The 17,753-nt window shown below is 42.7% G+C and overlaps 1 protein-coding gene across 2 annotated transcripts in view; it reads right to left on the bottom strand.

Moving 5' to 3' along the window:
* The window catches only part of LOC129839163 (phosphofurin acidic cluster sorting protein 2-like), a 93,726-nt gene extending 76,625 nt beyond the window's left edge, over positions 1 to 17,101 (bottom strand). The window contains exon 1 of one of the 2 annotated variants that reach the window (XM_055906457.1): positions 16,691 to 17,101. In XM_055906457.1, coding sequence (XP_055762432.1) covers positions 16,691 to 16,923 — 233 coding nt within the window. In that variant the 5' untranslated portion in view covers positions 16,924 to 17,101. The remainder of the gene's footprint in view (positions 1 to 16,690) is intronic. The other variant, XM_055906464.1, reaches the window with a different exon arrangement.
* Positions 17,102 to 17,753: the final 652 nt, after the last annotated feature.

The raw sequence follows: 17,753 nt of genomic DNA, 5'->3' as shown, positions 1-17,753 counted from the left end.
TTTCATTAGGGATTATATTAAATATATATACATATAGCAATCAAAGAAAATATTTCAAAAATCTCTCAAATTAATACTATGCAACCATTCAAACAACTGCATTAGCATGAGCTTTTAAAAAACAAACATATTTCACTTAGTCTAAGGTCGCGTCCTCTCCTTTAGCTGTTGAGTCTAAACTATATTCACTAACTGAGTCCGTGACACTTTCCCGGTAGATTTCGGCTGTAAGATCGTCCAAAATATGTTTACCTGGACTTTGATTTAGCTTTTCCAGTATTAGTAGCCATATTGTAACACTTTGTTTTCATAACTCACAGATATGCATAACGCGCTGCGACATGTTCTTGCATAGATTTCCAGTGGCCACTCTACTGCTGTACGCGCGAGGTTAGCTCGAAAGTTTTTCACCCCATGGAGGGGCATCACATACCCTTGTAAAGCACAGCTCATTGGCTATCTAGCTAGCTAGGTTTCAAAACGATAGATGGTCATTGGATCAAGATACAGTCAATCAAGTGAACACCGCCCGTCTCATCGGCACGCAATGATGTCGTGTCTCCTGGCTAAAATTGGCTTGCCATATGATATACTGATATAGCAAATATAACAAAGGCTGGATATACTGATATAGCAAAGGCTGGTTACTTTTTAGAGTGTCTGAGCAATAAATACGAACCTAACTTGACTGGTTGAAACAATGTTTAGCGTTCGATTTTCACCGATTTCTTTCTTTGCAAGTTGAACGAGTGGAAATACAAAATCGATCTTGCATAATACATGGATATTTTTAGGATATGAAAAAGGATTTTTCCTTTTTTATCTCTGGGACCCTTAGGATGACAAATCAGAACAAGATTTCAGAACGTAAGTACATCATTTACCTTCAGATGTGGATGTATCCAACCTGTCGCCGTGATAAGTGTTTTGTTGTTGTGCACTCTCCTCAAACAATAGCATGGTATGTTTTCACTGTAATAGCTACAGTAAATTGGACAATGCAGTTAGATTAACAATAATATAAATTCTCTGCCCATATAAGACACTTATATGTACCGGAAAATTGGTTGTTGTATACAACCACGTTCTAGTCACATATGCATATTGAGCAACAACTGTCCCGTAGACGTGACACCAATCCATAAGAACTTCCACCCAAAAACGATATGTTGGTATTTGTTTCATTAGTCCATTGTTGATATAGTCTCAAAATGTGTTGCATGTCAGATACATGTTAAGATACTGTATCTCTCTTCCTATCTATCTCCCTATCCCATTCCCTCTCCCTCTCTCCCACCCTGTCTCTCTTCCTATATCTGTCCCCGTCTCTCTTCCTATCTCTCTCTATATCTCCCCCTGTCCCTCTTTGTATCTTTCTCTTTATATATATATATATATATATATATACATATTTTGCCAAAAGGAGGTTGACATCCCTTCAAATTAGTGGATTTTGCTATTTAAGTCACACCCGTTGCTTACAGGTGTATAAAATTGAGCACACCGCCATGCAATCTCCATAGACAAACATTGGTAGTAGAATGGCCCATACTGAAGAGCTCAGTGACTTTTAACGTGGCACCGTCATTGGATACCACCTTTCCAACTAGTCAGTTCGTCAAATTTCTGCCCTGTTAGAGCTGCCCCGGTCAACTGTAAGTGTTGTTATTGTGAAGTGGAAATGTCTAAGAGCAACAAAGGCTCAGCCACGAAGTGGTAGGCCACATAAGCCACATAAGCTCACAGAACGGGACAGGTAAGTGCTGAAGCGCGTAGCGAGTAAAAATAGTCTGTCCTCGGTTGCAACACTGACTACCGAGTTCAAAACTGCCTCTAGATGCAATGTCAGCATAAGAACTGTTCGTCGAGAGCTTCATGAAATGGGGTTCCATGGCCAAGCAGCCGCACACAAGCCTAAGATCACCATGCACAATGCCAAACATCGGCTGTAGTGGTGTAAAGCTCGCCGCCATTGGATGCCAGGAGAACGCTACCTGTCCCAATGCATAGTGTCATCTGTTAGGTTTGGCAGAGGAGGAATACTGGTCTGGGGCTGTTTTTAATGGTTCGGGCTAGGCCCCTTAGTTCCAGTAAAGGGAAATCTTAACGCCACAGTATACAATGACATTCTTTACAATTACAACTTTGTGGCAACAGTTTGGGGAAGGCCCTTTCCTGTTTCAGCATGACAATGCCCGCGTGCACAAAATTAGGTCCATACAGAAATGGCTTGTCAAGATCGGTTTAGAAGAACTTGACTGGCCTGCACAAGCCCTGACCTCAACCCCATCAAACACCTTTGGGATGAATTGGAACGCTGACTGCGAGCCAGGCCTGATCACCCAATATCAGTGCCTGACCTCACTAATGCTAGTGAATGAATGGAAGCAGGTCCACACAGTAATGTTCTAACATCTGGTGGAAAGCCTTCCCAGAAGAGTGGAGACTGTTATAGCAGCAAAGAGGGGACCAACTCCATATTAATGCCCATGATGAGCAGGTGTCCATATACTTCTTGCTATGTAATGTATTTCAAAATACAGAAATACAGCTGGTATGATGTATTTTGAATCCTATGACGCAGAGTGTCTCATATGATGCGAGTCATTGAGTCAACGTAGTTTCCTTGCGTATTTCAACAAACATTTTAATGTATGATTTTCTTGTGTCAACGTGGCTAGTTGATTGAATTTGCAATGAGTCATAACCGTTCACAGATAAGCCATTTTTCAATTCTGTATTTTTGGTGTAGTAGGACTACCAACAAAATATCTGTGAAATGAGGAACAACAGTTTTACTACAGTAAGTCCAACTTTATAGCGTTGAACGGCTGGTGCTCTATTGCTCTCCCTTTGAGGGGAGCTCACGCCCTGGTTTCACATTGCACCCAAATGTTAGCTTAGCTGTCTAGCACTCTGGCGTCGAAACAGCTGCAGAAAGAAACACATTCTACAGCAGGGGTTGTAAACCTCAGCTTATCCACACTAGACCAGACTATTTTCCTGACACACACACACACACACACACACACACACACACACACACACACACACACACACACACACACACACACACACACACACACACACACACACACACACACACACACACACACACACACACACACACACACACACACACACCTCCACATTCTAAAGCACAACAAAGATCCTGTAGGTGATTGCCATAGTTCTGTGCTAGTTTTTGGAAAAGAGAGCATGTGCTTCTGATTTGGGGTGAGGCCTTTTTGGTAATTCCTCCAATAACAATATGAAGCTGGGCCTCTTTCACTTGGATACACATGCACGTACACACACGCCCTAAAAGCTGATTTGAAAAGAATACACAAGCGATTGTCCACTATAGCTCAGACAGCATAATAACAAAAATTTGCACAATGTGCATAATATGTCGGCATTTCTGATGACCAAGGACCAGATTTGGAAATATTCACCACAAAAACAGGCCGCAAATAACAACACAATGTCAAAAGCATTGGCATTCAACAACGTGTGTGTATCGAATGCTAACTAGGTTAGCGTCAGGAGGGTGAATGCTCTGACCATGTTCCATTCCACACATTAAAGGGGCCTGAGGCAATGACATCAGAAACTCACAATTTACTCAAACCCGTGGGGTTCGGTTATCTGCCTTAAAGCCAGTAGTTGGCCTTCGGAGAGCACGGTATAAAAAAGTCGGGGTCCGTAAGCACTCCCTTTCAAATTGCAATTAATTCCGCACAAGGTCTGCCTACCAAAGTAGTTTAAAATATTAAAGAGGAGTCAGAGCGAGACAGAGAAATACTTTTTTTTCTACTAGCACTGACTTTACTGATAGCTACCTTATTGAGGATTAATGTTCTTACTATGACTAGGATATGTGGTTGTCCCACCTAGCTATCTGAAGATGAATGTACTAACTTTAAGTCGCTCTGAATAGGAGCGTCAGGCTAAATGACAAAGATGTGAATGTAGAGAGAGAGATCAGCACCAGCTGAATACAGACATCAAATCCACTGACAGGGGATAAGGAATCAGGATCTTTAAATCGGGGATTTGCGCTCAGCGCCAGATCAAGTAATAGAGTAGATTTTCCTTTGGTTACAAAAGTGCCATGCTTTATTACTGAACTAAGTGGATTCTGTAGGTTGATGTTTTAAGCATTAAAATTGAAGGGAAAAATATTAAAGCTAAAGGGCAATGGCTCCAAAGTTCAACCCCTTTTTGGGGCAATGCTTTACAAAGACCTCCTTCCAGGTTAACTCACGGGCTGTGTCTCAAATGGCACCCTATTCCCTAGTAGGGCCCTGGTCAAAAGGAGTGCACTATATTGGGTATCGGGTGCCATTTGGGATCACCCCTGCTGTTTGCCTTTAACCAAATACAAAGTATGCAACAGTGGGCATGTTGGTTTTGATTAGCATTAGTTGCGAGTATTAGTTGAGAAACCCATTCCATTTTCCATACAGGACGCATTTGAGAATCGCTGGTTATCGTACTATACATTAGCCTATATAGTATTTTTGTCACTTTCAGTATTAAATAGATCACTCCATATCGTACAGCACATTCAGTTAACTCAAACCCCATCCATCTTAAACGCAGCTAGCCCACTCCATGAGAAATAATGGGTCCTGCACCAATTAAACACCAATGAAACCACATGAATAATAGAGGCGCTATTGGCTGGATAACCGGATTTCAGCACACACATTTAATTACTGTGGGTGTGAGTGGTATATCAGAGACATTGTTTAAAAATATATATAATGTGTGTGTGTGTGTGTGTGTGTGTGTGTGTGTGTGTGTGTGTGTGTGTGTGTGTGTGTGTGTGTGTGTGTGTGTGTGTGTGTGTATGTATTAGGGCTGGGTGATGAATTAATTCAATTCATTCAAATGTATGTTTTAGCGCAATGCTTCAGATGCCTGTATCGCGAGAATAAAGGTTTTTATACTTCATTTTTTTTTAGGTTTCCGTCTTTTTGATTTTGTCTCCTCCTCCTTTGTCTCCAAACGGAAAGGTGCCGTGTGCACCTTTCCGTTTGCTATTTCAGCCACAACCATTGTTGACAGGTGTATAAAATCGAGCACAGATGGCGCCGGAGGAGATGGCCGCCAATTTACGTTCTCCTAACCAATTGTGCTATTATGTGGGTATTTTCGCGATTTTTGTAAATGATTTTGTACATGATGTTTCTGCAACCGTATCTTACGGAAGAAAAGAGCTTCTGGATATCAGGACAGCGATCACTCACCTCGGATTAGACAAAGATTTTTTCAACAACAACAACAAGCAGGACTCACAGGATATTCTCCAAACACCCCACAGGGCAGACATCCCAATTATTCGCAAAAGGAAGCGACGCAGAAGACGAAGAGCCGGATGCCTCGTCCGGACCCGCAGAAAGCGAGTGGGAAAGCTGCCGTTACCGTCAATACTACTCGCCAACGTGCAATCATTGGACAATAAACTAGACGAGGTACGATCAGGAATATCCTACCAACGGGACATCAAAAACTGTATTATCCTATGTTTCACGAAATCGTGGCTGAATGACGACATGGATATTCAGCGAGCGAGATATACGCTGCACAGGCAGGATAGAACAGTACACTCCGGTAAGATGGGGGGGGGGGGGGCGTTTTTGTAAAGAGCTGGTGGACGAAATCTAAGGAAGTCTCCAGATTTTGATCGCCTGAAGTAGAGTATATTGTGATAAATTGCAGGCCACACTACTTGCCGAGAGAAGTCTCAGCTATACTTTTCGTGGCTGTTTATTTACCACCACAAACAGATGCTGGCACTAAGACCGCACTCAGTCAGCTGTATAAGGAAATAAGCAAACAGGAAATCACTCACCCAGAGGTGGCGCTCCTAGTGGCCGGAGACTTTAATGCAGGGAAATTATAGTACGGAGAGGGTAGTGAGGTCTGCACAACGCATCACCGGGGGCAAACTACCTGCCCTCCAGGACACCTACACCACCCGATGTCACAGGAAGGCCATAAAGATCATCAAGGACAACAACCACCCGAGCCACTGCCTGTTCACCCCGCTATCATCCAGAAGGCGAGGTCAGTACAGGTGCATCAAAGCAGGGACCGAGAGACTGAAAAACAGCTTCTATCTCAAGGCCATCAGACTGTTAAACAGCCACCACTAACATCAAGTGGCTGCTGCCAACATACTGACTCAACTCCAGCTCACTTTAATAATGGAAATTGAGGGAAATTGATCAAAAATGTATCACTAGCCACTTTAAACAATGCCACTTAATATAATGTATATGTATATACTGTACTCTATATCATCTACTGCATCTTGTCATCTTTATGTAATACATGTATCACTAGCCACTTTAAACTATGCCACTTTATGTTTATATACCCTACATTACTCATCTCATATGTATATACTGTACTCTATACCATCTACTGCATCTTGCCTATGCCGTTCTGTACCATCACTCATTCATATATCTTTATGTACATATTCTTTATCCTTTTACACTTGTGTGTATAAGGTAGTAGTTGTGGAATTGTTAGGTTAGATTACTCATTGGTTATTACTGCATTGTCGGAACTGGAAGCACAAGCATTTCGCTACACTCGCGTTAACATCTGCTAACCATGTGTATGTGACAAATAAAATTTGATTTGATTTTGATTTGGCTTAAATCAGTTCTACCAAATCTCTATCAACATGTTAAATGTGCAACCAGAGGGAAAAAAATCCTAGATCACCTGTACTCCACACACAGAGACGCGTACAAAGCTCTCCCTCACCCTCCATTTGGTAAATCCGACCACAACTCTATCCTCCTGATTCCGGCTTACAAGCTAAAAATTAAAGCAGGAAGCCCCAGTGGCTCGGTCTATAAAAAAAATGGTCAGATGAAGCAGATGCTAAACTACAGGACTGTTTTGCTATCACAGACTGGAACATGTTCCGGGATTCTTCTGAGGACATTAAGGAATACACCACATCAGTAACTGGCTTTATCAATAAGTGCATTGAGGACGTCGTCCCCACAGTGACTGTACGTACATACCCCAACCAGAAGCCATGGATTACAGGCAACATTCGCACTGAGCTAAAGGGTAGAGCTGCCGCTTTCAAGGTGCGGGACTCTAACCCGGAAGCTTATAAGAAATCCCGCTATGCCCTGCGACGAACCATCAAACAGGCAAAGCGTCAATACAGGGCTAAAATTGAATCATACTACACCGGCTCCGACGCTTGTTGGACGTGCCAGAGCTTGTAAACTATTACAGACTACAAAGGGAAGCACAGCCGTGAGCTGCCCAGTGACACGAGCCTACCAGACGAGCTAAACCACTTCTATGCTCGCTTCGAGGCAAGCAAATCTGAGGCATGCAAGAGAGCATCAGCTGTTCCGGACGACTGTGTGATCACGCTCTCCGTAGCCGACGTGAGTAAGACCTTTAAACAGGTCAACATGCACAAGGCTGCGGGGCCAGACGGATTACCAGGATGTGTGCTCGGGGCATTCTCTGACCAACTGGCAAGTGTCTTCAATGACATTTTCAACATGTCCCTGATTGAGTCTAATACCAACATGCTTCAAGCAGACCACCATAGTCCCTGTGCCCAAGAACACAAAGGCAACCTGCCTAAATGACTACCGACCCGTAGCACTCACGTCTGTAGCCATGAAGTGCTTTGAAAGGCTGGTAATGGCTCACATCAACACCATTATCCCAGAAACCCGAGACCCACTCCAATTTGAATACCACCCAAACAGATCCACAGATGATGCAATCTCTATTGCACTCCACACTACCCTTTCCCACATGGACAAAAGGAACACCTTTGTGAGAATGCTATTCATTGACTACAGCTCAGCGTTCAACACCATAGTACCCTCAAAGCTCATCACTAAGCTAAGGAACCTGGGACTAAACACCTCCCTCTGCAACTGGATCCTGAACTTCCTGACGGGCAGGTGATGAGGGTTGGTAACAACACATCTGCCATCTGCCACGCTGATCCTCAACACTGGAGCTCCCCAGGGGTGCGTGCTCAGTACCCTTCTGTACTCCCTGTTCACCCATGACTGCATGGCCAGGCACGACTGCAACACCATCATTAAGTCTGAGGACGACACAACAGTCACCGACAACGACGAGACAGCCTATAGGGAGGAGGTCAGAGACCTGGCCGGGTTGTGCCAGAATAACAACCTATCCCGCAACGTAACCAAGACCAAGGAGATGATTGTGGACTACAGGAAAAGGAGCACTGAGCATGTCCCCCTTCTAATCGACGGGGCTGTAGTGGAGCAGGTTGAGAGCTTCAAATTCCTTGGTGTCCACATCAACAACAAACTAGAATGGTCCAAACACACCAAGACAGTCGTGAAGAGGGCACGACAAAGCCTATTCCCCCTCAGGAAACTAAAAAGATTTGGCATGGGTCCTGAGATCCTGGCAATAGCTCGGCCTCCGACCGCAAGGCACCTCAGAGGGTAGTGCGTACGGCCCAGTACATCACTCGGGCAAAGCTGCCTGCCATCCAGGACCTCTACACCAGGCGATGTCAGAGGAAGGCCCTAAAAATTGTCAAAGACCCCAGCCACCCCAGTTATAGACTGTTCTCTCTACTACCGCATGGCAAGCGGTATCAGAGTGCCAAGTCTAGGACAAAAAGGCTTCTCAACAGTTTTCACCCCCAAGCCATAAGACTCCTGAACAGGTAACCAAATGGTTACCCGGACTATTTGCATTGTGTGCCCCCCCCCCCCCCCAACCCCTCTTTTACACTGCTGCTAGTCTCTGTTTATCTTATATGCATAGTCACTTTAACTATACATTCATGTACATACTACCTCAATTGGCCCGACCAACCAGTGCTCCCGCACATTGGCTAACCGGGCTATCTGCATTATGTCCCACCACCCGCCAACATCTCTTTTTACGCTACTGCTACTCTCAGTTCATCATATATGCATAGTCACTTTAACAATACCTACATGTACATACTACATCAATAAGCCTGACTAACCGGTGTCTGTATATAGCCTTGCTACTCTTATTTTCAAATGTCTTTTTACTGTTGTTTTATTTCTTTACTTACCTACACACACACACACACGCACACATACCTTTTTCACACTATTGGTTAGAGCCTGTAAGTAAGCATTTCACTGTAAGGTCTACACCTGTTGTATTCGGCGCACGTGACAAATAAACTTTGATTTGACTATGCAATCTCCATAGACAAACATTGGCAGTAGAATGGCCTTACTCAAAAGCTCAGTGACTCGTGAATACAGTATAACGTGAATCGCCCATAACTTTGAAAAGATCGAGATGTGATTTTTAGGCCATATCTCCAAGCCTTAGTGTGTATGTGTTTGATGCACATGTGCACGTATGTGTATGTGGAGGTCCCTGACCTCCCATCTGTTCTGGAATGGGCTACCCATTCTGTTCCCCTTGCCTGAGATGAAAAGGTGGATTGGACCAAGATATGTGACAGAAGACAAGCCGAGCTCTTCCTTTTTAACATACAGACGTTTCAAATGTCTAGAATGTCCTTCTATGGATGAATAGATACTTGTCCCCCCAAAGATGGAGGAATCGAGGTCGGGTGAAGTTGCCCCTAGATGCTGATCAGGTTAAGTCAAACTTTTGTCGGGACCCATGCACAGTGTACCTAACCTTCTCCACTGCATAAAGGAGGGCGGCTTTGCAGAATTCCAGTGAAAGAGGACAAGGCGGCAAGCTGGCAGTGAGCTAGCAGCGAGTTAGCATTCTGGTCTAGGGGAAGTACCCCAAAAATGGCAGTGACCGGGTTGGGGCTAACAGTTGTATTACACATATGTGAGAATGCCTCTGGGGTCCCAGAGGCCACTCAAAGATTGGCATGACCAAAACATGTGCCCCACAGTCGCTGGACTTGTGGCATCTCAAACACTTGGGGTCAACATTTGGGTATATTTTTTCCAATCTGTCATTTGAGTAATGGAGACGGTGAAAAACCTTAAACTGAATAAGTGTCACGCTCTGACCATAGTAAGCTGTTTTTCTCTGTGTTGGGGCGTGATAGTGATTAGGGTGAGTCATCTAGGTGTTTGTATGTCTATGTTGGCCTGATATGGTTCCCAATCAGAGACAGCTGTTTATCGTTGTCTCTGATTGGGGATCATATTTAGGTAGCCATTTTCCCCATTGTTAGTTGTGGGATCTTGTCTACAGTAAGTTGCCTTTGTGCACTCCAGTAGCGTCACGTTTCGTTTGTGCTTTTGTTGAGTGAGTTTCTCTTCATTAAAATTATGTGGAACTCTATGCACGCTGCACCTTGGTCTCATCATTACAACGATCGTGACAGAAGATCCCACCAACAAAGGACCAAGCAGCGTGCCCAGGAGGAGGAAGTATCTTGGATGGGAAGAGATCTTGGATGGGAAGAGATCTTGGACTTGGGAGGAAATCCTGGCAGGACAGGATCGCCTTCCTTGGCGGGAGTCGCCTAGGAGGACAGCAACGACGTCGGGGAGGTAGGCCACAGAACCCCCAAGAATTTCTTTGGGGGGGGGGGCACATGGAGCAGTCGGCTAAGTTGAGGGGTGAGTCAGAGACCTTCGAGGAGTTGTTGATCAAATTGGAGGAGAGTGAAGAGAGAGCGCTGTTGGTTTGGCGTAGTATGCACGCTGCGCCTTGGTCTCACATCATTACAACGATCGTGCCAATAAGCCCATTCCTTATGCAAAATGATGATGTGTGGATACGCTCAATACTATGCCATATATCATCAGGTAGCTCGCCACCTGTCTTGCTCCCAAGCAGGTTTTGTATTTGCAAAGGAAGGCGGATTAATGTTCTGTATTATGTCGTATAATCTGGAGATTGTGCCCTTCAGATAAGGGTTAAGATCTAAGCACCTCTCAACTGGACACTTAGTAGGCTCGAGTGTTTGCAGGTATCTAAAAAAGTGTGTAATGGGAATATTATGGTCAACTCTCAGAGTATCGAATGAGACGAATGTGTTATCAACAAATAGGTCACAAAAAACCACCAGACCATTCCAATGCCAGAACTGGAATGCCGTGTCAATATGTGACGCTGGGAAGAGATGATTAGATGTTAATGGAGAGAAGCCGCTTGCTTGTTTAAGGCTAAAGTTATTTTTGAATTCGGACCAGATTTTAAGCGAGTTCTTAACAATGGGGTTCAAAACATGGGTGCCAAGGTTCATGGGCATTGGGAAGCACAGGAGCGAGACCGGAGAAGTTGGAAGGATTGACTGTAACTCCATGATGGTCCAAGTTGGGCCATCCTTGTTTTCAAATGTAGAACCCCAATAAACACATTTACAGTTGAAGTCGGAAGTTTACGTACACTTTGTGCATGTCACAAGTAATTTTTCCAACAATTGTATACAGACAGATTATTTCACTTATAATTCACTGTATCACAATTCCAGTACATTCACTAAGTTGACTGTGCCTTTAAACAGCTTGGAAGATTCCAGAGAATTATGTCATGGCTTTAGAAGCTTCTGATAAATGATGTCAATTAGCCTGAGTCAATTGGAGGTGTACCTGTGGATGCATTTCAAGGCCTACCTTCAAACTTGGTGCCCATTTGCTTGACATCATGGGAAAATCAAAATAAATCAGCCAAGACTTCAGAAAAAAAGGATGGTTCAGTCTTGGGAGCAATTTTCAAATGCCTGAAGGTACCATGTTCATCTGTACAAACAATAGTACGCAAGTATAAACACCATGGGACCACGCAGCCGTCATACCGCTCAGGAAGGAGATACGTTCTGTCTCCTAGAGATAAACGTACTTTGGTGCGAAAAGTGCAAGTCAATCCCAGAACAACAGCAAAGGACCTTGTGAAGATGCTGGAGGAAACAGGTGAAGATGCTGGAGGAAACAGGTACAAAAGTATCTATATCCACAGTAAAATGAGTTCTATATCGACATGGCCTGAAGAAGCCACTGCTCCAAAACCGCCATAAAAAAGCCAGACTACGGTTTGCAACTGCACATTGGAACAAGGATTGTACTTTTTGGAGAAATGTCTTCTGGTCTGATGAAACAAAAATGGAACTGTTTGGCCATAATGACCATTGTTATGTTTGGAGGAAAAAGGGGGAAGCTTGCAAGCCAAAGAACACCATCCCAACCGTGACGTACGGGGGTGGCAGCATCATGTTGTGGGGGTGCTTTGCTGCAGGAGGGACTGGTGCACTTCACAAATAGATGACATCGTGAGGAAGGAAAATTATGTGGATATATTGAAGCAACATCTCAAGACATCAGTCAGGAAGTTAAAGCTTGGTCGCAAATGGGTCTTCCAAATGGACAATGACCCCAAGCATACTTCCAAAGTTGTGGCAAAATGGCTTAAGGACAACATTGTCAAGGTATTGGAGTGGCCATCACAAAGCCCTGACCTCAATCCTATAGAAAATTTGTGGGCAGAACTGAAAAAGCGTGTGCGAGCAAGAATCCAACAAAACTGACTCAGTTACACCAGCTCTGTCAGGAGGAATGGGCCAAAATTCACCGAACTTATTGTGGGAAGCTTGTGGAAGGCTATCCGAAACGTTTGACCCAAGTTAAACAATTTAAAGGCAATGCTACCAAATACTAATTGAGTGTATGTAAACTTCTGACCCACTGGGAATGTGATAAAAGAAATAAAAGCTGAAATATATCATTCTCTAGTATTATTTTGACATTTCACATTCTTAAAATAAAGTGGTGATCCTAACTGACCTAAGACAGGGAATGTTTACTAGGATTAAATGTCGGGAATTGTGAAAAACTGAGTTGAAATGTATTTGGCTAAGGTGTATGTAAATTTCCGACTTCAATTGTAAATTGAAAAATGTATCTCTAAAAAACATATTTGGGGAAAAGTTAAATAAAAGATGCATAAAATAAAGAACAAATTGGATCTAGAAAAGATGCTCAGCCAATCTTAAAGGACAAGCCTATATTAGAATTTCAAAAAAAGGCGTTATTAAAATCTATGCATTTTCGCACTCCGTTTATAAAAAATTAAGTAATTTTCCTCCATCTGAATATCTTTGCTAGATCCCATTTGTTCTTCATTTCATGCACCGTGGTTTAGGGGTAGGCTACTGTGAATTACTGTGGATGTAACGGCTGTAGGAAGGAGAGGACCAAGGTGCAGTGTGGTACGTGTCCATATTTATTAAATGAACACTGAAATAGCAAAATAACAAAGACAATGACCGAAACAGTTCTGGCTGGTGCAGACACGCAACAGAAAACAACTACCCCCAAAACACAGGTGGGATGAGGCTACCCAAGTATGGTTCTCAATCAGAGACAACGATAGACAGCTGCTTCTGAGAACCACACTCGGCCAAATACATAGAAATATAAAACATAGAACAAATCATAGAATGCCCACCCCAACTCACGCCCTGACCAAACCAAAATAGAGACATAACAAAGGAACTAAGGTCAGGGCGTGACAGTGGAGTAATGTACCCACAAGCCTGTAATGCACAGGTGTCAAACTCATTCCACAGGGGGCCGAGTGTCTGCGGATTTTCGCTCCTCCCTTATACTTGATTGATGAATTAACATCACTAATTAGTTAGGAACTCCCCACACCTGGTTGTCTAGGGCTTTATTGAAAGGAAAAAACAAAAACCTGCAGACACTAGGCCCTCCGTGGAATGAGTTTGACACCCCTGCTGTAATGGGTTATAGAACGAATTCTGAGAACGAGAAAATGGCAGTGTGGATTTAGGACACTAGAGTAAAAAAAACATCTCGGTGAACACAATTACTTCCTTTCCTTTTCACCGTCTGCGGGGCACTTTCTGGCATAGCCACTGAAAATGTATGTGTACATGTGTTAGGCGAGTACGAGAACAAGACAAAGCTAATATGATACGATGATATGCATTTTTTTTAATCGCTTTCAACTCTGCTCTGCCAAAGTAAATACTTTTTTTATTAAACTATACATGAAGAATTTGTGTGTGTTACATGGGGGTTACATTTCAAGATTGCAAGTTAAAGGGGATAGATTGAAAAAGATGATAAAGAACATTGAGGAAAAGGACATCAAATATATGAGAATGTATTTATGTATGAAGTATTTCTAAAACTCAAAGTCACTGCTGTAATGACAGAGGGCGTGCCATTTATCAACAGGTAAAACCTGGCAAGCCTGTTACCTCATACAATATACATTTAGCTGAGAGCAAAAACACAGGCACAATTTGTTCAAAAGTTAGGATCATGGATATTGAAATTGTCTTCAATTAGCCTGCAGAGCATAAATCATTTTCAGTTTCAATCACGAAATGTGGCAATGAAGCATATAGAGAGTTATGACTGTGGTTAGACCTACTGTATGTGTGTTCTGTACAATGTTACTTGACATTCGGTGAAATAAGAACATGCTATGACATGTTAATGACACTATTGTGACAGTGCAAATAAAGTGCTGTCAAATGTTGAGTGAATAGGCCTAAGCCTAATGTAAGTGGGTTGGACCAAAAAACAATGCTAAGTAGCCTATAAATACAAGAAGAGAGCTATTGGGTGTAATCATTAGCCAATTCTATTGTCATCATTGAGCCTGTGATTTCTGGGTTATTAGAGCAAATAGATTAGGCTGACATACTGTAGGTAACTGCCAAAATAAAGGAAACACTATCATAAAGTGTCTTAAAGGTCAAATGCAATCATTTGTATCTCAATATCAAATCATTTCTGGGTAACAATGAAGTACCTTACTGTGATTGTTTTCAATTACAAATTCTCAAAAAGAAACAAAAAAAGCATCTTAGCAAAGAGCAATTTCTTAATCAAGAATTTTGCTCGGACTGTCTGGGAGTGGTCTGAGTGGAGAGGGGAAAACTGAAAAGTAGCTCTTATTGGCAGAGATTTGGAACTCTCTGTTTAATAGGCCTATTAACTAATTTACTGCATGGCAATGTCACCAGGGGTGTAATCATTAGTCCAAACAGTAAACTGGAGCTTCCATTGGCCAAATTTAGGTAGGTCATTCCCAGTTTCGTTCCATTTTCTTAGGTTTAAGAAACGTTTTGCAACAGAATCGGTGTGTAAGGAATACATCACAGGGAAAGCCAAAACTCCATCCCACCAAAACAGGCTTAAATGTCAGGCAGTTTTTCAAACAACTCTTACACTAAAAGGGTATTATAATCATGTTCACAATATTATTCCAACCTCAGTGTGGAAATATATATAAAACACAGAAAAATCATGTTTTTGACTGCACTGGCTCTTTAATAGGGTATTGGGCCACCATGAGCTGCCGGGATAGGTTCAATGTGCCTTGTCATAGATTCTGCAACACCATTCTTCCATGTGAAATTCCATAATTTGGTGTTTTGTTGGTGGTGGAGGAAAATGCTGCCTCAGACAGTGTTCAATAACAGGGGTGCATAAAGATGGCGGCCCCCATGCACTTACCACAAATTCCTTGTTTATCTAAGTTCGCAATATTGTACATTGCTCTCTGTCACTCTTTTTTTGGTATGGTCATTAGCAAAGTATAGCCTACATGATCCACTTTAATGAAGCTTCAAGATGCCGGCAATTTGAAAAAACTAAAAAGTATATTGTGCTGATTTATTGGCACATTAAACCATATCCCGCGCTGTAGTTAAACTCAGTTGAAAGTGCAAAAACAATGACGTCATATCGGAATTATGACATTTTTACGCAGTTCGCAATTGGGCTGAGAAATGGTGACCGACACACGCACACAGCCTATGCTCATTTGAGACACCTATTTCAAAGTCACTGAAATCTCTTCTTCTAGCCATTGTAGCCAAAATAATGGGCAATGGGTATTTTTATACATGACCCTAAGCATGATGGGATGTTATTTACTTAATTAACTGAGGGACCACACATGTGTGGAAGCACATGCTTTCAATATACTTTGTATTCCTCATTTACTCAAGTGTTTCCTTTATTTTGGCAGTTCCCTGTTGATTCGCGAGGCAGTTTCATTGCCTGGCAAACAGATTTTCTAGTTCCATATCAAGTCTGTTTTGCCATGCATGTCTGGAATGTAGGCTATGGGTGCGTGGAATTCATATCAAACGGTTTAACGCGGTGAAAAATAACTCCATGTAGCCTGGAATAACGGTTGTCTGCATCAAATAACGGGAAAGTGTCCCGTTGAAAGTCAAGAGGGGACTATGCAAGGAAAACGCTTTCTATGGAGAGCAAAACAGTAATACAAGTAGGCTATTATTAGACTAAAGTAGGCTATTATTATTAACAAGCTAGCAATTTAGCCTATGCAATTACATATTTTTTTGGGGTCGTTTGTTCAGTCTGCGTATAGCCTAACCTTCAGTGGGAATAAGATAGCTTTATCGTCATGTTGTTCTTTGTTGTCGTACATTCTTAAAATAAACAAAGCAGACTACGAGAACAGACTTTGATTTGATAAATCCCGAGCAATTAAATGTCTAGTCCGAGTGACCTACATCAACAACAAACTCAACCAAATGTCATTCAGTTATGGATGTGTGAGGTTGTTGCTACAGACCATGGAACAGTTCTAAACATGTAGCCTAGCTATCTTGTAACAACCACACCGAATTGGAAACACTACTACAGACGCCCACTCACAAAGAAAAAGGATTACATGTGTGCTGGGCAATGTAAGTAGCTTAGCCTACCTTGGAACACAACTCGGAGATGAACGGTCTATTTCCCACGTTGCAAAAAGGTTCATAGGCACGGGCATGGGACCATCTGACCCACCCGAATTCGAACCCATGCCTCCTGCTCCAACCGCGGCTCCAGGAGCAGTAGCCATAGGTGCCGGGGGTGGTCCACCGATCCCGCCGCCGCTGCCTGGATTCAGGAAAGCGGCCCGCACTCCTCCTCTCTCTACGGCCGCCGCCATCATCGCCTCTCCCCGGGTAGCAGCAGGCTATAGGCTGTGATGCTTGCTCGCGTAGCCACTCTCCGCAATATCACAGAAAGTTGTCAATGTAGCAGGCAGCTCAAGGATAGCAAATCGAGAGTGCTGAAACGGAGGCATTGGAACACAAATCTGGGCGGGGCGTTATTCAGCGCACACACACACACACACACAAATGAGGCACGGTTCTACTATTGGACGCTAGGGGCGCCCGCAGACCATTTGATTTTTCAAAGGCGCGGACCATTGGTTGATTGTAAATAAAAAATCAGAGCTGAATATTGTTGGATTATCAAAATATTATTTCAATTGAATTAACCTCAATGTCATTGTAGCTAGTAGACAATTATTAGTCTGCATAATTATTGATTGGACATTTTATGACCATAGTAAGACACGTTATATATTATATAGGCTAATGATACAGTATATCAAATCCAATCAAATGTTGTTGGTCACATACACGTGTTTAGCAGATGTAGCGAAATGCTTGTGCTTCTAGCTCCCAACAGTGCAGTAATATCAAACAAGTAATATCTAACAGTTTCACAATATATACCCCAAAAACATACACATCTAAGTAAGGAATTGATTAAGATTAAGCTTCTTTAATCAGAACAACAGTTTTCAGCTGTGCTAACATAATTGCAAAACGGTTTTCTAATGATCAATTAGCCTTTTAAAATGATGAACTTGGATTAGCTAACAAAACGTGCCATTGGAACACAGGAGTGATGGTTTCTGATAATGGGCCTCTGTATGCCTATGTAGATATTCCATAAAAAGTCAGCTGTTTCCAGCTACAATAGTAATTT

This window comes from Salvelinus fontinalis, chromosome 3 (assembly GCF_029448725.1).
Source record: "Salvelinus fontinalis isolate EN_2023a chromosome 3, ASM2944872v1, whole genome shotgun sequence".
Lineage (NCBI taxonomy): Eukaryota > Metazoa > Chordata > Actinopteri > Salmoniformes > Salmonidae > Salvelinus > Salvelinus fontinalis.
Note: the sequence above shows the minus strand (reverse complement) of the source record. Positions and strands in the feature narration are given on the sequence as shown.